Genomic DNA, 24,101 nt, shown 5'->3' with positions numbered 1-24,101 from the left:
GGGGCGGGGTCAATGGCGCGGGAGCCGAGCCGACGCCGAAGAGATGCGGCCCGACAGGCCTAGCCCAAGTGCATGCCGGGAGTTGTAGTCCCCCGGGCGAGTGCCTGCTGGGAGAAGCTATTCACGCCCCACCGTCCCAAGTGCATGCTGGGAGCGGTATGAGCCTCGTTAGCCCCGCCTCTCGGCTGCCATGGATACCGAGCGTGACGTGCGGCTCTCGCGCTAGCTGCGCTGCGTGGGGGCGGGGTCTCCTCCGGAAGCCCCGGCAGGCCGGGCTCTAATTGGAGGGCTGGCGCGGCCCTTGCTGGGAGTTTCCGGGCGGCTGGTGCGTTCCGGTTCCGGCCGGAAGCAGGGGGAGAGGGATGGCGGCGGGTCCGGGCGGAGGCGGCTGCGCGCGCCGCGGGCGGTGGGGCCGAGGCTGCCCCGTGCGCGGCCTCCTGTGCGGGGCGCTGCTGCTGCTGGCGTCCGGGCTGCGGCGCGGGGCCGCCGAGCTCACCGACGGGAACAACGAGCACCTGAAGCGGGAGCACTCGCTGACCAAGCCCTACCAGGGTGAGGGGCAGGGGCCTGGGGGGAGCGGGGCTGGGGACGCCCCTCTGGGACAGGCCCCACCCTGCTCCGGCCGCTTCTCCCCTACCAGGGTGAGGGGCAGGGGCCTGGGGGCAGCGGGGCTGGGGACGCCCCCCTGGGACAGGCCCCGCCCCGCTCCAGCCGCTTCTCCCCTACCAGGGTGAGGGGCAGGGGCCTGGGGGGTGCGGGGCTGGGGATGCCCCTCTGGGACAGGCCCCGCCCCGCTCCGGCCGCTTCTCCCCCTCCGGGAGCAGGGCAGAGATGTTGGGAGGCTCGCTGGCCCCACCTTCCCATTGGGTCCCCACAGGCCTTTCTCTGGCGTTTGTCCAGCTTGGCCTGCCCCCAGCACGGTCATTCTCTGCGGCTCCCAGAGCCATTGCAGCCCTTCCCTCTCGGCTTAGCTTGTGATCTCCATTGTACTCGTTCTCTCTGCTCTAGGGGTTGGTTCCAGTTCAATGCCCCTCTGGGACTTCCAGGGGAGCACAATGCTCACCAGCCAGTATGTCCGCTTGACTCCTGATGAGCGTAGCAAAGAGGGCTCCATTTGGAACCGTGTGGTGAGTGCAGCCTTGAGATGGAGGGGATTCCATTTGGGTAACTCGGGAGCTGGAGTTCCAAGCCCTGAATGAGGGTGAATGCTGCAGCTTCTGTGGGGACTATAGCTGATGTCCCTGAAAGGAAAGAGAGAGGGTGCAGTGGCTAAGAAGTTCTTTCTTGGAGTCCCCATGGGGGGGGGGAGGTGTCCATGAAATGCTATCCATGGTACTGAGTGTGATTCCTTCTCACAGCCCTGCTTCCTCAAGGACTGGGAGCTCCATGTCCACTTCAAGATCCATGGAGCAGGCAAGAAGAACCTACACGGGGATGGCTTTGCCCTGTGGTACACCCGGGAACGCCTCATGCCAGGTACATAGTAGGGGATGGTGCATGCACTCCTAGAGAGAGAGGTGTCTCTCCCACTGCGGGGGTGGGGTGGGCAAGTTTCCTGTCATAATGGATTCTACACTTCATCCTTTCAGTAATTGCCAGCAGCAGCTCAGGAGGGGGAAATGTAACTAGTGTGCCACAGAGCACTGGGGTGCTCCCTTTTGAGTCTACTTCTAGGGCGCAAAGAGTGGGGGTTGCCAGTCCACTCTGCCGAGTATCTCTATCCAAAGTCGGAGAGACAAGGTGGGTGAGGCAATATCTTGTATTGGACCAACTGCTGTTGGTGAGAGAGAGAAGCTTTCAAGCTACACACAGCCCTTTTTCAGGTCTGGGAAGCTAACTCCAAAGTAAAAACAACGAGGAGTTCTTGTGGCACCTTAGAGACTAACAAAATTATTTGGGCATAAGCATTTGTGGGCTAGAACCCAATTCATCAGATGCATGGAGTGGAAGATACAGGAGCAGGTATAAATACGTGAAAGGACAGGAGTTTCCTTACCAAATGAGGGGTCAGTCTAACGAGACAATTCACTTAGCAGCAGGATACCAAGGGAGGAAAAATAACTTTTGAAGTGGTAATGGGAGTGGCCCATTTCAGATACAGATACATGATCCAGTTCTGCGGTGACCTGGAATCCTACTTTCGGCGTCTCTGACTCAAGGAATATTTCCAGCACACCTCTGAACAGCACACTAATCCACAGAAACCTTCCCACCAACACTACAAAAAGAAGGATTCTGCGTGGACTCCTCCTGAAGGTCGAAAAAACAGACTGGACTTCTACATAGAGTGCTTTCACCGATGTACACGGGCTGAAATTGTGGAAAAGCAGCATCACTTGCCCCATAACCTCAGCCATGCAGAGCACAACGCCATCCACAGCCTCAGGAACAACTCTGACATCATAATCAAAAAGGCTGACAAAGGAGGTGCTGTTGTCGTCATGAATAGGTTGGAATATGAACGAGAGGCTGCTAGGCAGCTCTCCAACACCACATTCTACTGGCCATTGCCCTCTGGTCCCACTGAGGATTACCAAAAGAAACTACACCATTTGCTCAAGAAACTCCCTGAAAAAGCACAGGAACAAATCTGCACAGACACATCCCTAGAACCACAATCAGGGGTATTCTATCTGCTACCCAAGATCCATAAACCTGGAAATCCTGGACGCCCCATCATCTTGGGCATTGGCACCCTGACAGCAGGATTGTCTGGCTGTGTAGACTCTCTCCTCAGACCCTGCGCTACCAGCACTCCTAGCTATCTTCAAGACACCACTGACTTCCTGAGGAAACTACAATCCATTGGTGATCTTCCAGAAAACGCCATCCTGGCCACTATGGATGTAGAAGCCCTCTACACCAGCATTCCACACAAAGATGGACTACAAGCCGACAGGAACAGTATCCCTGATAATGTCACGGCAAACCTGGTGGCTGAACTTTGACTTTGTCCTCACCCACAGCTATTTCACATTTGGGGACAATGTATACCTTCAAGTCAGCAGCACTGCTGTGGGTACCCGCTTGGCCCCATAGTATACCAACATTTTTATGGCTGACTTAGAACAACGCTTTCTCAGCTCTCGTCTCCTAATACCTCTACTCTGCTTACAATACATTGATGACATCTTCATCATCTGGACCCATGGAAAAGAAGCCCTTGAGGAATTCCACCATGATTTCAACAGTTTCCATCCCACCATCAACCTCAGCCTGGACCAGTCCACATAAGAGATCCACTTCCTGGACACTACAGTGCTAATAAGTGATGGCCACATAAACACCACCCTATACCGGAAACCTACTGACTGGTATACTTACCTACATGCCTCCAGCTTTCATCCAGACCACATCACACGATCCATTGTCTACATCCAAGCTCTGCGGTACAACCGCATTTGCTCCAACCCCTCAGACAGAGACAAACACCTACAATATCTCTGTCAAGTGTTCTTAAAACTACCATACCCCACCTGCTGATGTGAAGAAACAGATTGACAGAGCCAGAAGAATATCCAGAAGTCACCTACTCCAGGACAGGCCCAACAAAGAAAGTAACTAGCCGTCACCTTCAGCCCCGAACTAAAACCCCTCCAGAGCATCATCAAAGATCTACAACCTATCCCGAAGGACAGTCCCTCACTCTCACAGATCTTGGGAGACAAGCCCCCAACCTGAAGCAAATACTCACCAGCAACCACACAACAAAAACACTAACCCAGGAACCTATCCTTGCAACAAAGCCATTGCCAACTCTGTCCACATCTATTCAGGGGACACCATCATAGGACCTAATCACATCAGCCACACCATAAGAGGCTCGTTCACCTGCACACCTACCAATGTAATATATGCCATCGTGCCAGCAATGCCCCTCTGCCATGTACATTGGCCAAACCGGACAGTCTCTACACAAAAGAATAAATGGACACAAATCTGACATCAGGAATCATAACATTCAAAAAGCAGTAGGAGCACACTCTGGTCACTCAATAACAGACCTAAAAGTGGCAATTCTTCAACAGAAAAACTTCCAAAACAGATTCCAATGTGAAACTGCAGAACTGGAATTAATCTGCAAACTGGACTCCATCAGATTAGGCCTGAATAAAGACTGGGAGTGGTTGGGTCATTACAAAACCTAAACCTAATTTTCCCCAATACTAATTTCCCCCTACTGTTACTCACACCTTCTTGTCAACTGTCTGAAATGGGCCACTCTCATTACCACTTCAAGTTATTTTTCTTCCCTTGGTATCCTGCTGTTAAGTAACTTGTGTCGTTAGACTGACCTCACACTTGGTAAGGGAACTCCTGTCCTTTCATGTATTTATACCTGCTCCTGTATCTTCCAGTCCATGCATCTGGTTAAGTGGGTTCTAGCCCACGAAAGCTTATGCCCAAATAAATTTGTTAGTCTCTGAGGTGCCACAAGGACTCCTCCATTGTTTTTGCTGGTACAGACAAACACGGCTACCACTCTGAAACCTAACTCCAAAGTGTGTGTCAAGATTCGCCTCTATTTGCTATCTATGCCAAGCTAGGGTTCTGAGCTCTGAGCCATGCCTCACTTCATGACTTACCCTGACAAAAGCTGGGCTGGTTTGTCCCTGTTGTATAACACGTGGCTTTCGCTGCTTCTTCTTGGTATCAGTCTTACTAGTCTCTAGCACCTAAGATCTCCAGTAGCGCTTTCCTCTATAGAAGTTACTTGTAACAATGAATTAAAGACTACTTATTCACGTTGCTTGGGTAGAAGCGGCTTGAAAGGTGTGATTTTTCTGTGTGGGAGCATTTCATAAAACCCAACTGGCGGATTTGATAGCTACCTTAGTCTGTTCATTAAAAGCGTAGCCAAATGTTTGACTACACTTGCTGATTGCTCTTAAAAATGTTCAAGAGCCCAAATAATAAACTTAACCAAATTTATTTTCTAAAGACCAAGCATTACAGTACGAAAAGTAAACATTTCCCTCCTTTTGGGAAGCAATTCTTGTCTTGTAGCATGTTCATCTTACACAGAATGTGCGCTTCAGGGATACACCCCCAAAACCACTTCTACGTAGAGAACAGTTGCTGACAAGTAACAAAGCATTTTATGAGGTACCTAAGATTCAACCCACCAACTTGTACCAGTTCCTGAACTTGTTGTTCTGTACCTTTATTTTGTCTTTGTTTTGGACATTAACATTCCAGTTATTGATCCATGAAGTTAGCTGCCCAGCTCATACCAGGGCAGAATATTAATGGATTTTGCCTTTGACAGTATTTCTATCCACTTAGGCCAAATGCTGAGTTGTCCTGTTCAAAGGTATTGTGCAATATACCAGTGAATAAGAGTGAACAGCATTGTTGGGAAAAACAAGTACAAGTCAGTTGGCATAAATAGCCAACATTTATACACAGAGTATTCATAACATGCACTTCATAGATAGTGGTATCAGTAATATGTATAACACACGTTGGCTAACAGTGGGGTGAGACGTTCACCAGAGACTGGTCACTGCAATGCAGAGTTGGAGGGTCCTTAGTGCCCTTTTTCCTCCATCTCATGTCGAGTTGGAAAAGTGAATCTGCCTTGTGTATCATGAGTGGTAGGTGTGATTTGAAGATCTGCGTAGCCCCTCTGTCAGAGCACTATTAACCTGTGCTGCTTTGCTTCTCTAGGCCCTGTCTTTGGTAGCAAGGATAATTTCCATGGCTTGGCCATTTTCCTGGACACATACCCCAATGATGAAGCAACAGAGGTAAGTGGTGACAGGAAGCCTGGGGAGGTCTCAGGCTCCTGGCAGCATGGACAGGGCTCATTGTGACTAGCACCAAGGAGCCATCTTTTCTTGCTGTGTGGTCTTAGCACATCACCTGTTGTGGGGGCAAGGGGCTGTGGCTAGCCTGACTGTACTTCCTGCAGTGGAAGGGAGAGGAAGAGATGTATGTAGTAGGAAAAAGGGGAGGGTAAGGACATGTTGAGGCACTAGCACAGGCCAGATTTCCTAGCTAGAAAGAACCTATTTTCAGGGTCGCTGATTCCTGCTGACCTGGGGGAGAGATGCAAGGAAGAAACACGACCCTCGCGCCACTTACTAAATATATAAAGGAAAAACTTAAAATTGCAGATCAAAGAAAACCTGCCCTGAGTTCCCCCACTTCATCCAGGTCTCTCAGGGAGCTTTCAGCCCTTATGACGATTTAGTAAATGTCCGTTGCTAGATCATAGGTTAATCCTGCCAGATTAGTCCTGCCCTTGGTTGCAAACACACACAATGGAAATGGAAAAGAATAGTAAAAGGAAAACTTTTGTCTAATCGTTCCTGTACTAACTCTTAAGCCCACAGCTCAGCTTGGCAGAAAGCCATCCAAAACGTGCTCACCAGGGGGTGTATCTTTGTTGTTGATTCTCCTCCTTTCTCCCATGTGTGTGCAAGTCTTGTTACATCTTCTGGCTGCCATGGTAACTTTCATCTAACAAGATCCACTGGCTCCATCTTCTCTGTCTCATCAAACACAAGCTGCTTGTCTTCACTTTCAAGGCCCTTCGTGGCCTCTCCCCACTACCTGTCCTCCACTAATGATCTTTGGATGCTCGCATCTGAGTGATTCATGATGCCCACTTCCACTGCTCGTTTGTCTACATTTTCAAATGAACACCTTTGTGCTTTCTCCCATGCTGCCCCTCATATTTGGGAGGAGCTTTTCCTGAGCATCCGCAAAGCTCCTTCAGCATTCTCCCAAAGGCTCTCTTTTTCTGTGATGTCTGCCAAAAAAAAAAAAAAAAAAAAAGCTTGACAATGGTTAAGCCACTAGTGTGCAGAGACCGCTGCCTTTTATGCCAACCAGTATTATCTTGTTTGCTTGTACTTCCACATCTGTCTATGACCATCTGGTGTTTCTTGTTTTATACTTCAATTGTAAACTCTTTGGAACTGTGCTTGTACAGTGTGATCCTGGTCTCCTAGGTGCTACTGGAATCCAAGTAATAAATATAATCAAGATCTGAGGCGGCCCATCCTGTATCAAAGGGGTCAGAAGCATGTTAGGGAGGAGGAAAATGCTAGGAGGGAGGTTTATTTCTCAGTACAAACCTGATGGAGCTGGTCATTGTCTGTGCTCAGGATGGGCAGGCAGAAAGAACTGCTCCCTTGCTTGGAGCCTTCCTAATTCTGTGCTCATCTGATCGTTTTGTGTGCTCCAACTGAGACACTTGGGAAATGAATGGCCTAAGGACTGGATAGAAGGATCTCTCTATATCTGTTTCCCTCAACAAAATACATCCTGACGTCAACCTAGAAAAGAACCTTTGACTTATTTGCTGCTCTTCTTCATTAGGCCCCTTTAGGCAAAGCCATAGCTTCAGTGCCACAGGGGATGGTAGGTCTGTGCCCCGGTTAGGTGCCTAGTCCTATGGGGTATGCACACGGGCCCTGTTAGGTGGAGGCTCAGGCTTGTGGGACACATCTGTCCCGAATGCAGATCTCTCCCAGCTTGTAGAAGGCTCAGAGTAATGTTCTCCTTCTCCGCACCTACAGCGTGTGTTCCCATACATCTCTGCCATGGTGAACAACGGCTCCCTGGCCTATGATCACAGTAAGGATGGGCGCTGGACAGAGCTAGCTGGCTGCACGGCTGATCTTCGAAATCAGAACCATGACACTTTCCTGGCAGTTCGTTACTCCAGGGGCCGGCTGACGGTGAGATGTGTTTGGAGATGGCGCTGAGCTTCATGCCTGTTGTAGGCTTTCTGAGCCGTGCAGTTGAGTTTGTGCTGGGAAGGACAGTGGTGGGAATGGCAGCGCTGCCAAGGCCAAGGGGTGATATGCTGAGAAAGGGCTGTCCTCCCAACACCTGGATCAGCCAACCTGCCCTCTTGCCACTGCGCCTCTAGAGAGGATGAGGCTGGGCTGGGCAGGGCTCTGCACCGTGGTGCTAGAACAGAAGGGGCCAAGGCTGTCCCACTTTTTCAAAGTAGACTTTTGCTGGGGCAGACCCACCCCCTTCCCCTCCTCTTCCCCCTCCCCCACCCCAGGACCCACCACCACCACCAGGCTACCATGGAGTCCAGCCGGGGAGGGGAGCCCGGGCAGTTGTGGGAGCCGTGCATGTGGACCCTCCACCTGCCTGCATGGGGCCGGGGGCTGACAGCAGCCCCTGGCCTGTCCCCCAGGCTCCCAGCCCGCTGGAAGTAGATGGTCCATGACTCTGTGCCGGCTCACCACAGCCGCTCATGTCTCCCCCTGACCTGGCTGGGTGGGGCAGGCCTCAGAGCCACAGCCCGGCCATGCTAAGAGCCGCACAGACCGCTGTGGGGAGCTGCAGCCTGGACCTTCTGCCTGCCCTGGGGGGCTGGGACAAAGGCCAGGGGCTTCTGTTGGTGGACACCTGACACCACCGGCAGGTGGAGGATCCGTGCCGTGCCTCCCCACAACTGCCTGGGCTGCAGCTCTAAGGCCCCTGCTGGAGCTGGGTCAGGGAGAGCCACACGGGTGGCTGTGAGGAGCCAATACAAACCCTCCACCTACGCTTACGATGGGCCGGACATGGAGCCAGGGCAGGGGGCTGCTTTTGGCCCCGGATGGGAGGTGAGGTGGGCTCCCTGGCCCCACTCCTGCTTCCGGCTTCAGAAGGCTCTGATGCCCTTGGTTCTACGCCCTGAACTGACATTGCCTTTTCCTGGCAGGTGATGACCGATGTGGAGGACAAGAATGAGTGGAAGAACTGCATTGACATTGCAGGAGTCCGACTGCCCACTGGCTACTTCTTTGGGGCTTCTGCTGGCACAGGGGACCTGTCTGGTGAGAGCACCTTTTGAATTGGAGTATGTTCTCAACCCAAGCCAGCTCTGGGGGCTGGGGCATGGTGCTGTGGGTGGAGTGGCTTTCCAGTGCTTTCTTGCAGCGGGCTGAGCACTTGGAGTTCTTAACCATGCAGGAGAGGAGACAAGCAGCCTGGGAAAGAGAGCAGGCTCTTTGGTTAGGCAGTGGGGGAAAGCCTCCCCAATGGAAGCCAGGTCTCTGAGTCAGGGAGGGTGGGCCTGAGGGAGACCAGGGCATGGCAGAGCACGAGAGGAATCTTTTCATGTGTCTTTGAAGGCATGCAGCTCAGAAAGGGCTGTGCCATCATCTAATAATTGATGCTTGTTTCCTAGACAATCATGACATCATCTCAATGAAGCTATTTCAGCTGATGGTACAGCATCCACCAGAGGAAGAGAACATCGACTGGACAAAGATTGAGCCCAGTGTCAGCCTCCTTAAGTCACCAAAAGGTGAATCTTCTGGGCTCTGGAGACCCATGATAAATGCTTCCTGTGTCATTCATTCCTTCAGGCCTGCTGAGCGCTGACCTAAATAGACCAATGCTGGGCCCTTGGCCACAAGCAGTGTGAGATCCAACACTGCATAGCATCGCTGGTGGGAGGGCATTTCTTACATACAGCTTGGGGGTGTATGTGGATTTTTCTACCCCAGCCTGCGCAATGGGATCTCCCTGCCTGCTCTTAACACAGTAATGATAGACATTGACTTGTCCAAAAGCCACTCTCTTGGGAGGGGGATTTGGCAGGTCAGCATTAGCCCGTTTGTTAACTATGAGAGATCCCAAGCTCAAGGTGGAATAGGAGACTTGGTGGAGGTAAATCTCTCTGCTCTAAGCCTTGTTCTTTCCTGCCCACAGACAACGTGGATGACCCGACAGGGAATTTCCGAAGTGGGCCCCTGACTGGCTGGAAGGTGTTCCAGCTGCTGCTCTGCGCCCTGCTGGGCATCATTGTGTGTGCTGTGGTGGGGGCTGTGGTCTTCCAGAGACGGCAGGAGCGGAACAAGCGTTTTTACTAGTGGAGGAGCTGGCCCGGCCCCGGCCGGGACCTTTTCTATGGGGGATTGTACAAAACTCTGGTTTCTAAAAAGCTGTTTTTGGAGAAATAACAGTTCTGGTATCTTGTTTCTGCCTTAGCTCCTCCAAGGTAGCCTGTGTCAAACAAGCGGCAGGGGTGAGCGAGCCCTGCCCCTGGCTCTGCGGGGTGGGCGGGGGGCACAGACACGGGCGGGTTCTCCCCCGCGGCTCCGGCCTGCCCTTGGCTCGTGCCGTGCTGGCCGGTGCCGCCCCCAGAGCGGCCCGGGAGGGCGGTGAAGGTCCGCGGCCAGCCGAGCCTGGGCGGGGGCCGCGCGAGGACTGTTGCCGGGCTCGCGCCGCGCGGGGCCGCCGGGAGTTGTAGTCCCGTCCGATGAGCTGCGCGCGGCCTGACGTGGCGTTCGGCGGGGAAGATGGCGGCTCCCGGCGGACCGGTGGGCCTGGGCCTGCTGCTGCTCGCTGGCGCCGTGTCCCGCGGTTTCGGCCTCTACTTCCACCTGGGCGAGACTGAGCGCCGCTGCTTCATTGAGGAGATCCCGGACGAGACCATGGTGATAGGTGCGGGGGGCGCATCGCCGGGGGGAGGGGGTAGGTGCCGCGGGCGGGGACAGCATGGGGGTAGGTGCCATGGCGGGGGAGGGACAGCATGGGGTTACGTGCCCGGGGGGGGGAGGGACAGCATGGGGTTACGTGCCCGGGGGGGGGAGGGGACAGCATGGGGTTAGGTGCCATGGCGGGGGGGGGGAGGGGGTAGGTGCCGCGGGCGGGGACAGCAGGGGGGTAGGTGCCATGGCGGGGGAGGGACAGGAGGGGGTAGGTGCCATGGCGGGGGAGGGACAGCATGGGGTTACGTGCCGGGGGGGGAGGGGGGAGGTGCCATGGCGAGAGAGGGACAGCATGGGGTTACGTGCCGGGGGGGGGAGGGGACAGCATGGGGTTACGTGCCGCATGGGGGCGGGTATGGAGATAGGTGCTGTGGGGAGACTACTGGGGACTCTGTAGTGGGGAATAGGAGGAAAGTTCGGGGGGGGGGGGTACACGGGCATGGTGCTGGGGGCTATGTGTTTGACCAGGGTGGTTCTCCTAGTGTTGCCCTCCCCTGCAGGGAATTACCGTACCCAGCTATATGATAAGCAACGGGAGGATTACATGCCTGCCACACCTGGGCTTGGCATGTTCGTGGAGGTGAAGGACCCTGATGATAAGGTACCTGGGTTGGGGGAGAGAACATACTGGTACATCTTTCAGCCCAGGATCAGAATAGGTGCTCTGGTTCCCCAACCTGAATATGTTCTCCTACCCATCCCATGGGGCCCAAAAGCTACAGCATCACGGTAATGGGACTGAGCAGCCCAGAGCCAGTGCCCATGGTGAGGGGCACCCCTTCTGCATCTGCTTGCAGTTCCACTGAATTGTCTTACTTAGGCTCTAACTTTGATTCTATGAAACAGAGCAACCATAGGATGGAAAGGACTTTGAGAGGTCATCTTAGACCAGTGCCCTGCATTCCTGGCAGGACTTAGTATTATTCTAGACCACCCCTGACAGGTGTTTGTGTAACCTGCTCTTAAAAATCTTCAGTGATGGAGATTCCAGAACCTCCCTGGGCAGGTGCCACATCCAGACCATTAAGGCTTTGTCCATGTATCCTGTTGACTTGAGACACGACATTTCCCTGGTTTGAAATCACCATAGATACTGGTGATTCTGCCTTGGCTGTCTTTGCGGCACGTGGGCAAGCTGTGGTTTTAGGTCCATCTGCCTGATTTTTCTATTGCTGCCTGGTTCTGAGAGGTTTTTAGCAACATGATGCTGAATCTAGAAAAAAATCTAGAAAAGAAGCCCTTGAGGAATTCCACCATGATTTCAACAATTTCCATCCCACCATCAACCTCAGCCTGGACCAGTCCACACAAGAGATCCACGTCCTGGACACTACAGTGCTAATAAGCAATGGTCACATAAACACCACCCTATACCGGAAACCTACTGACTGCTATTCCTACCTACATGCCTCCAGCTTTCACCCAGACCACACCACACGATCCATTGTCTACAGCCAAGCTCTACGATACAACCGCATTTGCTCCAGCCCCTCAGGCAGAGACAAACACCTACAAGATCTCTATCAAGCATTCTTACAACTACAAAACCCACCTGCTGAAGTGAAGAAACAGATTGACAGAGCCAGAAAAGTACCAAGAAGTCACCTACTACAGGACAGGCCCAACAAAGAAAATAACAGAACGCCACTAGCCGTCACCTTCAGCCCCCAACTAAAACCTCTCCAACGCATTATCAAGGATCTACAACCTATCCTGAAGGATGACCCATCACTCTCACAGATCTTGGGAGACAGGCCAGTCCTTGCCTACAGACAGCCCCCCAACCTGAAGCGATTACTCACCAGCAACCACATACCACACAACAGAACCACTAACCCAGGAACCTATCCTTGCAACAAAGCCCGTTGCCAACTGTGCCCACATATCTATTCAGGGGACACCATCATAGGGCCTAATAATATCAGCCACACTATCAGAGGCTCGTTCACCTGCACATCTACCAATGTGATATATGCCATCATGTGCCAGCAATGCCCCTCTGCCATGTATATTGGTCAAACTGGACAGTCTCTACATAAAAGAATAAATGGACACAAATCAGATGTCAAGAATTATAACATTCATAAACCAGTGGAGAACACTTCAATCTCTCTGGTCACTCGATTTCTGATCTAAAAGTGACTATTCAACAAAAAAACTTTGAAAACAGATTCCAACGAGAGACTGCTGAATTGGAATTAATTTGCAAATTGGATACGATTAACTTAGGCTTGAATAGAGACTGGGAGTGGTTGAGTCATTATATAAAGTAAAACTATTTCCCCTTGTTCACCCCTCCCACCCCCCCCACTGTTCCTCAGATGTTCTTGTTAACTCCTGGAAATGTGCTGCAAATGGCCCACCTTGATTATCACTTCAAAAGGTTTTCTCTCCCCCCACCCCACTCTCCTGCTGGTAATAGCTCATCTTAAGTGATCACTCTCCTTACAATGTGTATGATAAACACCCATTTTTTTCATGGTCTGTGTGTATATAAATCTCCTCACTGTATTTTCCACTTTATGCATCCGATGAAGTGAGCTGTAGCTCACGAAAGCTTATGCTCAAATAAATTGATTAGTCTCTAAGGTGCCACAAGTACTCCTTTTCGTAGTTCAAAACTGAAATTAGAAAAATCTCGTTTTTAGCTGCTTCTCTGCAAAGTCAGCTACTCTAAGCAGTGCAGTGACTGCTGACCCCTCTGGTACATAGTGCCCACTCACTTCCAGTCATAAGAACAGCCATACTGGGTCAGACCAAAGGTCCATCTAGCCCAGTATCCTGTCTTCCGACAGTGGCCAATACCAGGTCCTTCAGAGGGAATGAACAGAACAGGTAATCAAGTGATCCATCCCCTGTCGCCCATTTCCCAGCTTCTGGCAAACAGAGGCTAGGGCCACCATCCCTGCCCAGTCTAGTTAAACTTCATGATCTAAGATCTTAGACTTATTGATGGTCTGGTCCTGAACATAGAGCTCCATCTAAGACCAACCTTCCTTATCTGGCAGTTCCCATCTCCTCCTCCCCAGTGCATTTGGTTGGAGCCCCGCTTGTTTTGAAATTGCTAATGAACAGATTCTAAGGTTCAGTAGAATGGAATCTCAGGAGAGCAACTAACTGAAATGCTGATCTGGCTCTATGCTCTTGGCCCGATATGATGCTTTAACTGTCACCTGGGCAGACAGCACAGGGGATTTGAAGACTGTCTCTACCCCTGTAAATCTGCCTTGCTACCTAGATCTCACCACTAAACCATTTGCTTTGGGCAGACAGACCCTTTAGCTGTAGTACCAAGTGTTCTGCCAGAAAGCTTGATGCACCCTGCTGTCAGACCCACAGACATACTGCATTCAAATTCTCCTGGATTGGCTGTACTCTGGAGCCTGCCATTACTGCCCTGTCCTTCTCTTCCAGGTCATCTTGTCGAGGCAGTACGGCTCTGAGGGCAGATTCACCTTCACCTCGCACACTCCTGGAGAGCATCAGATCTGCCTGCATTCTAACTCCACCAAATTCTCCCTCTTTGCAGGGGGTATGCTGGTAAGGGGGGCCCATGCGGGACAGAGAGGGGAGGGGTGGCCCAGTCCATGTAGCATTGTGCTGGGGCAGAACACCTGATTGTGTTCACTTGTCTTGCTGCAGAGGGTACATCTGGATATCCAGGTGGGGGAACATGCGAATGACTATGCTGAGATTGCTGCCAAGGACAAGCTGAGTGAGCTGCAGCTCCGGGTGCGGCAGCTCATTGAGCAGGTGGAGCAAATCCAGAAGGAGCAGAACTACCAGCGGGTGAGGAACCTGAAACAGCCTGGCCAGCCCAGTGCAGCGCTCTACACGGGAGATGCAGCAGGGGCTGTGTTCATGGTTTGGGAAGGAGGTTCCTGGGAGGGGGGGCCTACCCGGCTGGACAGTGACTATTAGAGAGTTCTGAGGGCCGTGGGAAGCCACTGGTCTCTGGGGCCTGGGAGGATCAGTCTGTATTTGATTCTCTGACCTGTTGTTGTTTCCTTGCTGCAGTGGCGAGAGGAGCGGTTCCGCCAGACCAGTGAGAGCACCAACCAGCGGGTTCTCTGGTGGTCCATTGTCCAGACCCTCATTCTCGTTGCCATTGGTGTATGGCAGATGAGGCACCTCAAGAGTTTCTTTGAAGCCAAGAAACTGGTATAAAGAGGGCACACAGCATGAGCAAACAGCCCTCTCTTAACAGAGCCAAATATCTGAGTTTCAGCAGCTTGGACTGGTCACGCCCACCTTCCCCCAACTGTCCAGCTGACTGGGCTGAGTGTCACCTGCCTCTACCACTTCCCTCACTTCTAGTTTGGGTGGGATTTCCTTGTATTGGTTTGTTATGGCGTTTCAGTCACTCACATTCAATCTGTGGTGCTTACATGGCCCCATTGGTGTACTATCTGAGAGCCTCCCAGTCTTTAATATATTTATCCTCAGCACCCCTGGGAGGCAGGCATGGCTGCTATTGTCATGTTACAGATGGGAACTGAGCCCTAGAGACTAAGTTACTTGCCTCAGGTTCTGCACAAAGTTTCTGGCAGAGCAAGAACTTGAATCCAAGTCTCAGGCTAGCACCCTAACTACTGGACCGTCTTTCCTGGGAATAAGGGGTAGAGTGTTTATCCTGCATGGATTCCTCTGAGGGCACACTAACCTTCTCCAGGAGGTCTGGGCCTTCCTTCCTCTGAGTGGCATTTGAACTCTCTCTGGGAATGTAGGTGGAGTCTGTCTGTCTGCCTGTGGATTTCCTCCTGTCCCAAGGCTCACCCCCTACAATGAGCTGTGCTCCCCTTTCCAAGAAGGCTGGAATCCTCATCCCTTCAACGAGAACCACAAGTATTTTCTTCCAGCCAAGAAGCTGGTATAAAGAGAGGCAAAAGCTCCCTTGTACACAGAACCTTCAGCCAGGTGCTGAAATCTGCATGACTGTGTCCTGAACTGGCTGCTCTATGCTACCATTGGATCACCCTAGAGAGGACAGAACTGATTGTGATGGCACGGGGGGCTCTGCGCTACCACGCCACCCTGAGGCTCCTGGTCTGTCCCAGCACTGAGTGTTTATTAATCTGTGTAAAATGCATAATGTGAAGGGACTGTACAGGGGTTGGAACTAGCTGCCTTGGGGCTGAGGCAACAGCGTTGTGTATCTGCTGTGGGTATTTCCAAGGTGCTGATCACTGTGGAATAGGAGGACTGTGGGATTAGAACCCCACAAGTTTCTGTGCAGGGATGGCTGCATATTTTAGTGTAGTATTTGTTTTCCTATTTTGTTAGCAGGGATCTGGGCACACAAGGCAAAGCTGTCCTATCTTCCCACTTCAGCAGTCATTCCTTTTCCAGGTGGTGTAAGTGTGCCACTTAGCACCATTCTCTGCTGCTCCTAGGGGAATGGTGAGGGGTCATACTCAGCTTCCTGTTCCCCAGCGCTGCAGCCAGCTTTCCCCTTCCACGGGGCTGCGGGGCATCCCTGGCCCCAGCGTGGTGCGCGTGCAGCAGTGAAGTAGATGGGTTGGTGCATCCTTTCTCCGTACAGCGGGGCGGCAAAGGGGGTGTTGGGTCACTTGCTTACTGACTTTTGAGTACTGTCTTGTATCATGGATTCTTAATAAAGAGCGCTCTGAGGACGGGCTTGTGTGTGGCCCCAGCTTCTTGCTTTCTGAGCCTGCTTGGTGGAAAAGGGAGAGGGAAGTCTTTCTCCTCGGGCCTGGCAAGCTGCCCCGTGTAGGGGGTGGCGGCGGGCAGCCCTTCTCTCGGGTCCCTGTAACGGCACGTGGCCCTCCCGGGGCACGCCCGGCCCGGGCCGCTGACGTGGCGGCAGGTCGCGCCTCCCCGCCGCCTGGGAGCCCCTGGAGGCGGAACGGCGGGGCCGGGCCGTGTTGCCGGGGGACCCCGCTCGGCGCCGGACCTGGTGCCTGAGCCAGCGTGCCGGGCAGCCCCGGGCCCGGGGGAGGGAGACGGGAGCCGCCCCCGGCGCCGCCTGGGAGCATGTTCCCGTCCCGCAGGAAGCCGGCGGTGTATGGCCGGGAGGGAGCCGGGTGAGAGCGGGGCGGGGCAGGCGCCGGGGGGCGGGACGGGGTCTCTGGGGGGGTAGGGAGGGGATTGAGGAGAGCGGGGGGGGGCAGGGAGGGCGTTGAGGGGATCGGGGCAGGCGCCGGGGGGGGTTGAGGAGAGCGGGACGGGGTCTGTGGGGGGGCAGGGAGGGGGTTATGGGGATCGGGGCAGGCGCTGGGGGGCAGGGAGGGGGTTGAGGAGAGCGGGACGGGGTCTGTGGGCGGGCAGGGAGGGGGTTATGGGGATCGGGGCAGGCGCCGGGGGGCAGGGAGGGGGTTGAGGAGAGCGGGATGGGGTCTGTGGGGGGGGCAGGGAGGGGGTTGAGGAGAGTGGGACGGGGTCTGTGGGGGGGGGATCGGGGCAGGGAGGGGGTTGAGGAGAGCGGGACGGGGTCTGTGGGGGGGGCAGGGAGGGGGTTGAGGGGATCGGGGCAGGCGCTGGGGGGCAGGGAGGGGGTTGAGGAGAGTGGGACGGGGTCTGTGGGGGGGGGTCTGTGGATGGAGGAGTAGGACGGGTCAGACTCTGGGGGTCTGGGAGGAGGTCTGAGAGCGGCGGGGGGCAGCGCACTCTGGGCCTGGGCTCTGACTCCCCCTTGCCCCAGGTCCCGCCGGCTGCTGGCCCTCCTGCCACGGAAATGCTCCGTCTTCCAGCTCTTCTTTGTCACGCTACTTCTGGGCTTTGCCTCACTGCTGTGGCTGCAGCTCAGCTGCTCGGGCGACGTGGCCCGTCGGGGCCGTGGGGCAGCTGCCCCCGACCCCCTGAAGCCCTGCCTCCCGGAGTCCCGGGCCCCATGGGCTGAGGACCTGTCGTGGGGCCCCCACCGCCTGGCGCTGCTGATCCCATTCCGGGAACGCTTCGAGGAGCTGTTGGCTTTTGTGCCTCACATGCATCACTTCCTCAGCAGGAAGAGGATCCGCCACCACATCTTCGTGCTCAACCAGGTGGATCATTACAGGTATGGTCCTTTGCCACCCACAGAGCTAAGCTCTGCCCCAGGTTCTATCCCTGTGCTGCCAGAGCACTTTGGAGGCCCAAGGTACCAGGCTTGGGGCAGCCCCTTCCCCAGGGCATTGTTTGTACTACGGAGGGTTCTAGACTCGCTCTGTGACCCCGAGCAACTCACTTTGCACCCATATCCCAGATTTCTCAGCTATAAAATGGGGATCACACTCTCCTCGGATGGGGGAATTTTGACCTTCAGGGCTTAGTGAGGACCATTTCTTTTCTCTTTGCTGGTCTGAGCATGTGGGGACTGGGGAGAGCTGGGGTGTGAGCAGCTGGAATTTCAGCTACTCTGAGCCTGGAGGTGTCGTGTTGGGCCCAGTTTTGGAGACGGTGAAGAGTTATGATAGTCTGTGTGGAAGAGCCTGTAGAAAGGTAAAGGGTTATTTTCCTTCTCCATCGTCCTTTCCCAGGGCCAGACCTGAGCAGGAGAGGAAAATTTAACTGTAGGCCACTAGACTTTCTTCCTGACTATGAGCGCTGTGAGGCTGGAGCTCTGAGGACCAGGGGAAAGCTGCAAGACGCAATATTCGCTAGTGTCCTCAGAACAGCCTTAATACTCCCCCATATGCCCACCCATCTGGGTCATCCCTTCCAAGAGCCCACTTTACCTGGATGGTGGTACCAGTGTTTAGCCCTCCCTGCTGGCCACACCATGTTGGCTTTGCCTGTCCTCCAGGTGGCCCTTACAACATGCCAGCCACACTAATGCTTTGTCTCTTACATGTCATCTCCTTGCTGAACATCTCTCCAGTCTCCAGCCCACTTTCCCAAAGGGCTTCCCTTAGAACAGGCACTGACTGTTAGTTGCTTTAGCCCCTTACTAGCCATAGTGGCCAGGTGCTACTGTCCCCCCTGCATGGGTGTAATTTCAGTGTTGAGGTGCAGCACCTGGGGCCTGAGATCCCAGCTGTGAAGCCAGGAGAGACTGCCGGTGCATAGGGTGGGCTGGGTAATGATGTAACGGTGACTAAGCCTGTCTGGAGGATGACTGAGCCGCCTGCTGCTGCTGCGTCTACGGAAGGCCTGATGCTCCTGGTGCTGGGACAAGATTTTCCTGGTGTCTTGAGCAGGTTTAACAGAGCATCTCTGATCAACGTCGGCTTCCTGGAGAGCGGCAATGACACTGATTACATTGCCATGCACGACGTCGACCTCCTGCCCCGCAATGAGGCGCTGGACTACGGCTTCCCGGAGGCAGGGCCCTTCCATGTGGCATCCCCAGAGCTGCACCCACTGTACCACTACAAAACCTACGTGGGCGGCATCCTCCTGCTCACCAAGCAGCACTATGAGATGGTAAGTCCCGGCGCACAGTGGGGTGACGTCCTCGTCTGTTTGGGGGAGGATTCCTTGTTCACGGATCACTTTTCTCAACCCTGGAAATATGAAAGGGGCGACACGAAAGGGAGGGAGCTACAGGGTGTGTTAGGAATGGGGGCTCATGGGCTGAGCTGGTTGGGCTCTGTCTGTGGTTCCCTGTGCTCTGGCCATGGCTCTCCCCCATGGGACTGCTCTCCTGCCTGGCTGCAGAGGTTAGGCTGGGTGTGTGCATCAGGCAGATGCTGAGGGAGGGGGACATCACAAGCTTCTACCCCTGTGACACTCTCTCATTTCAGTGCAATGGGATGTCCAACCGCTTCTGGGGCTGGGGGCGAGAGGATGATGAGTTCTATCGCCGGATCAAAGGAGCTGGCCTCCAGGTAGGGATGCTCTCCAGGCTCCTGGCCAGAGAAAACACCCTGTTCCCCAGGCATGGCCACCAGGATCTTTGCCAGTGCCTGGGAGAGGACAGCCTAGCTCCCTGCTGGCCCCTCTGCCTAGCCTCCCACAGGTCCTGCTGAGCCCAGGGGAGGAGGTGATGGGGTGCAGGAAGCTTTGGGCCTGGGCACCTGGCTTAGGGCAGGGGCTCCAGTGACTAATGCACGCTCTGCTCTCCCCCCAGCTTTTCCGCCCCTCGGGAATAAAGACTGGATACAAGACCTTCCAGCACCTGCATGACCCAGCCTGGAGGAAGCGAGACCAGAAGCGCATTGCTACCCAGAAGCAGGTGTGAGCTGCTCCCTTGGGGCGGGGCAGGGGCCCTTCTGACCTCTGCACTGGAGGGGAGGGGAGAAGGGGCGCCCAGGGAAGTGGTGTCTCTCTGTGACCTGCATGCGGCTGCATGGGTCTGAGCCAGCCCAGCTTGTTGCTCTAGCCCTGTCCCTGCTGGCTCTATGCACTGTCCTTTCTGCTGTGTGTGAACTGAATGCCGTGTTGTCTTCCTCAGGAGCAGTTCAAGGTGGATCGGGATGGGGGGCTGAACAATGTGAGGTATCAGATCGAGTCCCGGACGGCGCTGAGTGTGGCTGGAGCTCCCTGCACTGTCCTCAATATCCTGCTGGACTGTGATGCCAGCAAGACCCCCTGGTGCACATTCAGCTGAGCAGCCTGCCTGAGGCCCCAGTCATGCCTGCCATGCTGAGATGCTCAGGGACTGCAGCGGGGCCATTCGGTGCAGGGCAGGTTCACTGCAGCAGCTGAGCGCGAGGGCTGGGGCATGGAGGCGACAGGCTGGAAGAGGGCTAAGGAGCCAGCCCAGCTCCTCGGTCAGTACAGCTGGGAGGGCAGAACTGAGACCAAGACACTGTGGCCCCCAGCACAGGTGCTGGCATCACCGCAGGAAGGCCGCTCCCTCCTTGCGCTGGCCATGGCAGAGCCGCCTCCGTACTCCCAGGGGACAATAAAGACACATCAGGACCATGTGATGTCAATGCACCTAGCCACGCCCTACTTTCCATACCAGTGCCCATATGCCAGCCTCGGGCAGGCACCATCCCTGCTCCTCCTGCTCCTCGCTCCCCTACTGCTCTGTGATTCGAAGAGGAAGCAGAGATGGAAACTGGGCTGTGAGTGTCTGACAGTGCCCCAGCTCCTTGGCAGGCCCACTGGAACTGCAGCCGTCAGGGCAGGGGGCCAGTCACTCAGGAGGCTCACAAGAGAGGTTTGGTTGATGCAGTGGGGCCCTGGGGCCTAGAACCCCATTAACACGGGCTGGGATTTCAGCAGAGAATGGGACGTATTGGCTACAATACTGCCCAGAACTTCCCATTCCCCTTCATGCGGCTTCTAGGGCCTGCTGCCCACCCCTGCTTTCTGTGGCGTAAGGTCATGTTTCTGTTGAACCCCAGCTAGTGAGCATGTCACTGCTCACCTGCTGCATCCCCCAGAGCACAGCAGTGCCAGTGCCACTTCCCACAGTACAGACCATACCCCAACCTTCTCCATGGGACTTGAGTGAGTATCTGGTGCCTTGGCCTCTAGTGCCCCCTGGCCCTGAAGGGACCGAGCCTGGGCCCTGCCCTCTCCCAGCTCTGGTTAGGAAATCCTGTACTGTGTGTTCCCCTGGAATGTAATGGCTGCTAATTCACAGCAGTGGTGGCATTAAAGCCAGTGAAGCCATGGATGGTGTCTGTGCAAGAATCCAGCCCAGGGCTCCTCCCCAGCATCTAGAGACGGGGCTTCCTGTACTGCAGGGGGCAAGGTTCTGAGACTGCCTACCCCAGGGAACAGCACAGGCCAGTGAATGTTTCTGGTTAGAGAAGGACCAGAGGGGTGGTGTTTGTGTGTAATTAACCACAGGAACAACTTCTCCGGGGCCCTGGGGGACTCTCCACCACTGACCATTTTTAAATCCCAGTTGGATGTTTTTCTAACAGCTCTGCTCCAGGAATGGTTTGGGGATAGGTCTCTGGCCCGTGCTATACAGTAGGGTTGACTAGACGATCACTAAGGTCCCTCCTGACCTTGGAATCTCTGAACTGAGCCTCCTTCTTGGACCGAGAGATTGGCCAGCCCCTCCAGCTGCAGCCAACAGCAGCTGCTCAGTAGGCTGGGTTCTGCTAGCCCAAGAACCTGCAGCCCTATAACTGCCAGCCCCATGGCTTGTAGAGCCAGGACTGCTGGGCTTCACTCCTGCAGCCTCTGGAGGCTCAGTGCTGCAGAAGGTGGCTTCTTCTGCTGGGTCTAAACCTCTCACCCCCAACCTGTTTTCATTGTTATGAGACGGGGGGAGGAAGCAAAGCTAGCTCTTCCAGCCCGCAGAAGGGTTTCACTCCTTCCTTCCATGCAGCCATCAGACCAGGCATGACAGTGTCCTGCTGGGTGCATCACACAATGCTGAATGCAACAGCAACCTTGCAGCTGGAGGTCTTGGACCAGCTGTGGGGCCTGCCCACCCTCCTGCCAGGCTCTGCTTTGGTGGAAAAGCCCACTTAGCTCAGGGCCTGATATCAGCTCTTAGAGAAGGGCCATGTTCTGCTCAGAGTGGGGGGCTGCACGTGGTGGGGGTGGGGTTGGTACTACAAGGCTCAGCCCATGGGCTAGGCCCCCACAAGCTGGACTGGCCCCTGGTAATACCCCCTAAAGCAGGGATCTGCTGCCCTCCTGCAATCCCCTGCAGGAGCATAAGGGAGCAGCTCCAGGGAACAGGACGGATCTGTCGCTTCATGGCAAACTCAAAAGGTTTTTTCTGCGCATCTGAACTGGCACCTGGGGTAGTTGCTGTGAGGGGGCGGGGTTCCTTCCCTGGGATGGGGCAGGTGGGGGAGGAGAGCTCAGGGGGTGAAGTGCTTAGCTCCACCCTGAGGAATGCATAACCATCATGGGACTGGTGGGGTGGGGTGATGGGACACGCCTGTCTGGGTTGGATAGAGGGGAAAGCTCTGGGTCCAGGAGGGAGTTAAGGGCTCAGAGGGTCAGCTCTAGCTCTGGCTGGGCAGAAAGCCTCCTGCCTGGGTCCATGCCATCAGTGCTGAGGGCTGGGGTGACTGATTGGTAGAGCTTTGGGTGGGGGTATCTCATGCACTATGGAATCACCAGTCTTGCCAGCACTTCCTGCTCCAAATAGTATGAATTTGTAAAGCTCCCAGGAGTGGGAACGGCGGGAAGCCACAGCACTCGGGTCAGGGCTTGAGTCTCAAGCCAAAGCATCTCAAGCAGACGTGGCAGCCTCTGAGCAACTGTAGCTGGCACCTCTGGGTGCAGCTGTGCCCAGAGCCTGCAGCAGCGGTGCCCAGCAACTTAGTGCTGGTAGGGTGGGAAAGGCTCATCGTGAAGGCATGTAGGGTTTGTGACCTCTGTGGGGAGCTGCCACCCTCCTGTGTCCCACGAAGGGGTGGGCTAGTGGTCTGAGGTGTCTCGGGGGAGTTGCCCAATGACTCTGTGTTCCCCTCCTCCAGCAGCTGGGATTTCTTAGGGTGCTGCTGCAGGGTGACCCACTGGTCAGGCTGGCTGTGGGAGGAAGCTGGGTGCTTAGCTGCGGCAGAGGGGGCCTGGTAGGCTCTCTCTTTGGAGAGGTAGGTCCTTAGCTGCAGCTCAGTGCACGGGGAGGGAGCCATCAGAGCAGGAGCTGCTGGAGAGGAGAGAACACAGGGGTTACATTGGGCGTGTGTCTGGGAGGACAGAGGGGAAAGAGACTCGAGCTGGTCACTGTGTTTTGGAGCTGCATGTGCAGAAGCACTGGATGGGAAGGGAAAGCCTGTATTAGGGCTGGGACCGTACCTGGAATGCTGTGCTCCTTTCCCTCTGTGTCATTATACTGTGCCCATCACTGAGGTATCTGGGTACCACGTTACCAAAGACACCTATGACTAGAGGCAGCGCCAAGAAGGGGGTGCTGGAGAGACCAATTCCCAGAGCTGGATGCCCATCTTGGCATAGCAATGGATAAATGCAGGATAAATCTACACACCTCACAAGGGGGTGAACCCCTTGGGAGAAGAGGGATTAGTTACGTGGGTGCCTGGAGCTGAGACAAGGAACAAAGGGTTGGAAATGAGTGAAGGAAAAGCTGCCCAGTAGTCCATGAATGCAGCCATGGAGGTGTGACAGAAAGGGTAGGAACCCATTGCATGGACAGATCCCTGTACAGGTGTGAACCTGCCCTAGCTGTGCTGAGGGTGTACGGTGCTCAGCATGAGCCTCTAGGCAGTACCATAATACAGAGGGGACTTACTATGACTTTCCCCTGAGGTCTGAGGATCCCAGGAGCAAGTCATCTGTGGAGCCAAGTCCAGGGCTGCCTGATCCCATCGGCCAGCTCACTCGTCCAGCCATGTCAGGCTCTCCCAAAGCACTCAGGGCAGAAGGCGGGGAGCACAGGCAGCACGGGGGCAGGAGTCTGCCCTAGAGAGTCCCATCAGCTATGCGGTTCCCAAGGCCAAATTTAATCTCTGAGCTCTGAGGGGGCTGGTGACATGCCAGAGAGGCACTCGCCTGTGAAAAAATCGGGCAGTGACCCAAATTCTGACCCTCTGCTATTGGTTTTGGGGTCTGTGCAGAATTAACTGTCTTGGGGCTGTTCCCAGAGGGCAGGTGTCCACTGGCCCCCTTGTTCCCAGGGGCTGAACTCCTCTGTCTTGGTGTGGGGGCAAGTTGTTTGGCAGAAGGGAAGCTCCCGGTGCTGGCTGTGCTACATGTGTTGGGAGGACAAAGGTCTGCAGGGCTCTCATCGGCCCATCCTGGGATCCCCCAAGGAGCTGAGGGATCAAGGCTAGTTCTAGTGAGAAGGCCCTGCCTGGCAGTGCTAAAGGCCCATCTTGAGGG

At 54.8% G+C, this 24,101-nt stretch overlaps 3 protein-coding genes across 3 annotated transcripts; all 3 read left to right on the top strand.

Annotated features, from left to right (window-relative positions):
* The first annotated feature begins 362 nt into the window (after positions 1 to 362).
* On the top strand, positions 363 to 9,895 carry LMAN2 (lectin, mannose binding 2). Its single transcript, XM_074960112.1, has 8 exons — positions 363 to 552; positions 1,009 to 1,127; positions 1,359 to 1,476; positions 5,671 to 5,750; positions 7,530 to 7,691; positions 8,678 to 8,792; positions 9,146 to 9,265; positions 9,673 to 9,895. Exons 1-8 carry the CDS (start codon positions 363 to 365, stop codon positions 9,831 to 9,833), a joined length of 1,065 nt encoding a protein of 354 aa, XP_074816213.1. The 3' UTR covers positions 9,834 to 9,895.
* Positions 9,896 to 10,125: 230 nt separating this feature from the next.
* On the top strand, positions 10,126 to 16,085 carry TMED9 (transmembrane p24 trafficking protein 9). Its single transcript, XM_074960110.1, has 5 exons — positions 10,126 to 10,407; positions 10,955 to 11,055; positions 13,869 to 13,994; positions 14,097 to 14,243; positions 14,472 to 16,085. Exons 1-5 carry the CDS (start codon positions 10,263 to 10,265, stop codon positions 14,619 to 14,621), a joined length of 669 nt encoding a protein of 222 aa, XP_074816211.1. The 5' UTR covers positions 10,126 to 10,262; the 3' UTR covers positions 14,622 to 16,085.
* A 279-nt stretch (positions 16,086 to 16,364) lies between these two features.
* On the top strand, positions 16,365 to 20,970 carry B4GALT7 (beta-1,4-galactosyltransferase 7). Its single transcript, XM_074962033.1, has 6 exons — positions 16,365 to 16,498; positions 17,116 to 17,469; positions 18,590 to 18,815; positions 19,136 to 19,219; positions 19,462 to 19,566; positions 19,786 to 20,970. Exons 1-6 carry the CDS (start codon positions 16,449 to 16,451, stop codon positions 19,939 to 19,941), a joined length of 975 nt encoding a protein of 324 aa, XP_074818134.1. The 5' UTR covers positions 16,365 to 16,448; the 3' UTR covers positions 19,942 to 20,970.
* Positions 20,971 to 24,101: the final 3,131 nt, after the last annotated feature.

This window comes from Natator depressus, chromosome 8 (genome assembly GCF_965152275.1).
Source record: "Natator depressus isolate rNatDep1 chromosome 8, rNatDep2.hap1, whole genome shotgun sequence".
Lineage (NCBI taxonomy): Eukaryota > Metazoa > Chordata > Testudines > Cheloniidae > Natator > Natator depressus.
This window is presented reverse-complemented; position numbering and strand designations above follow the sequence as displayed.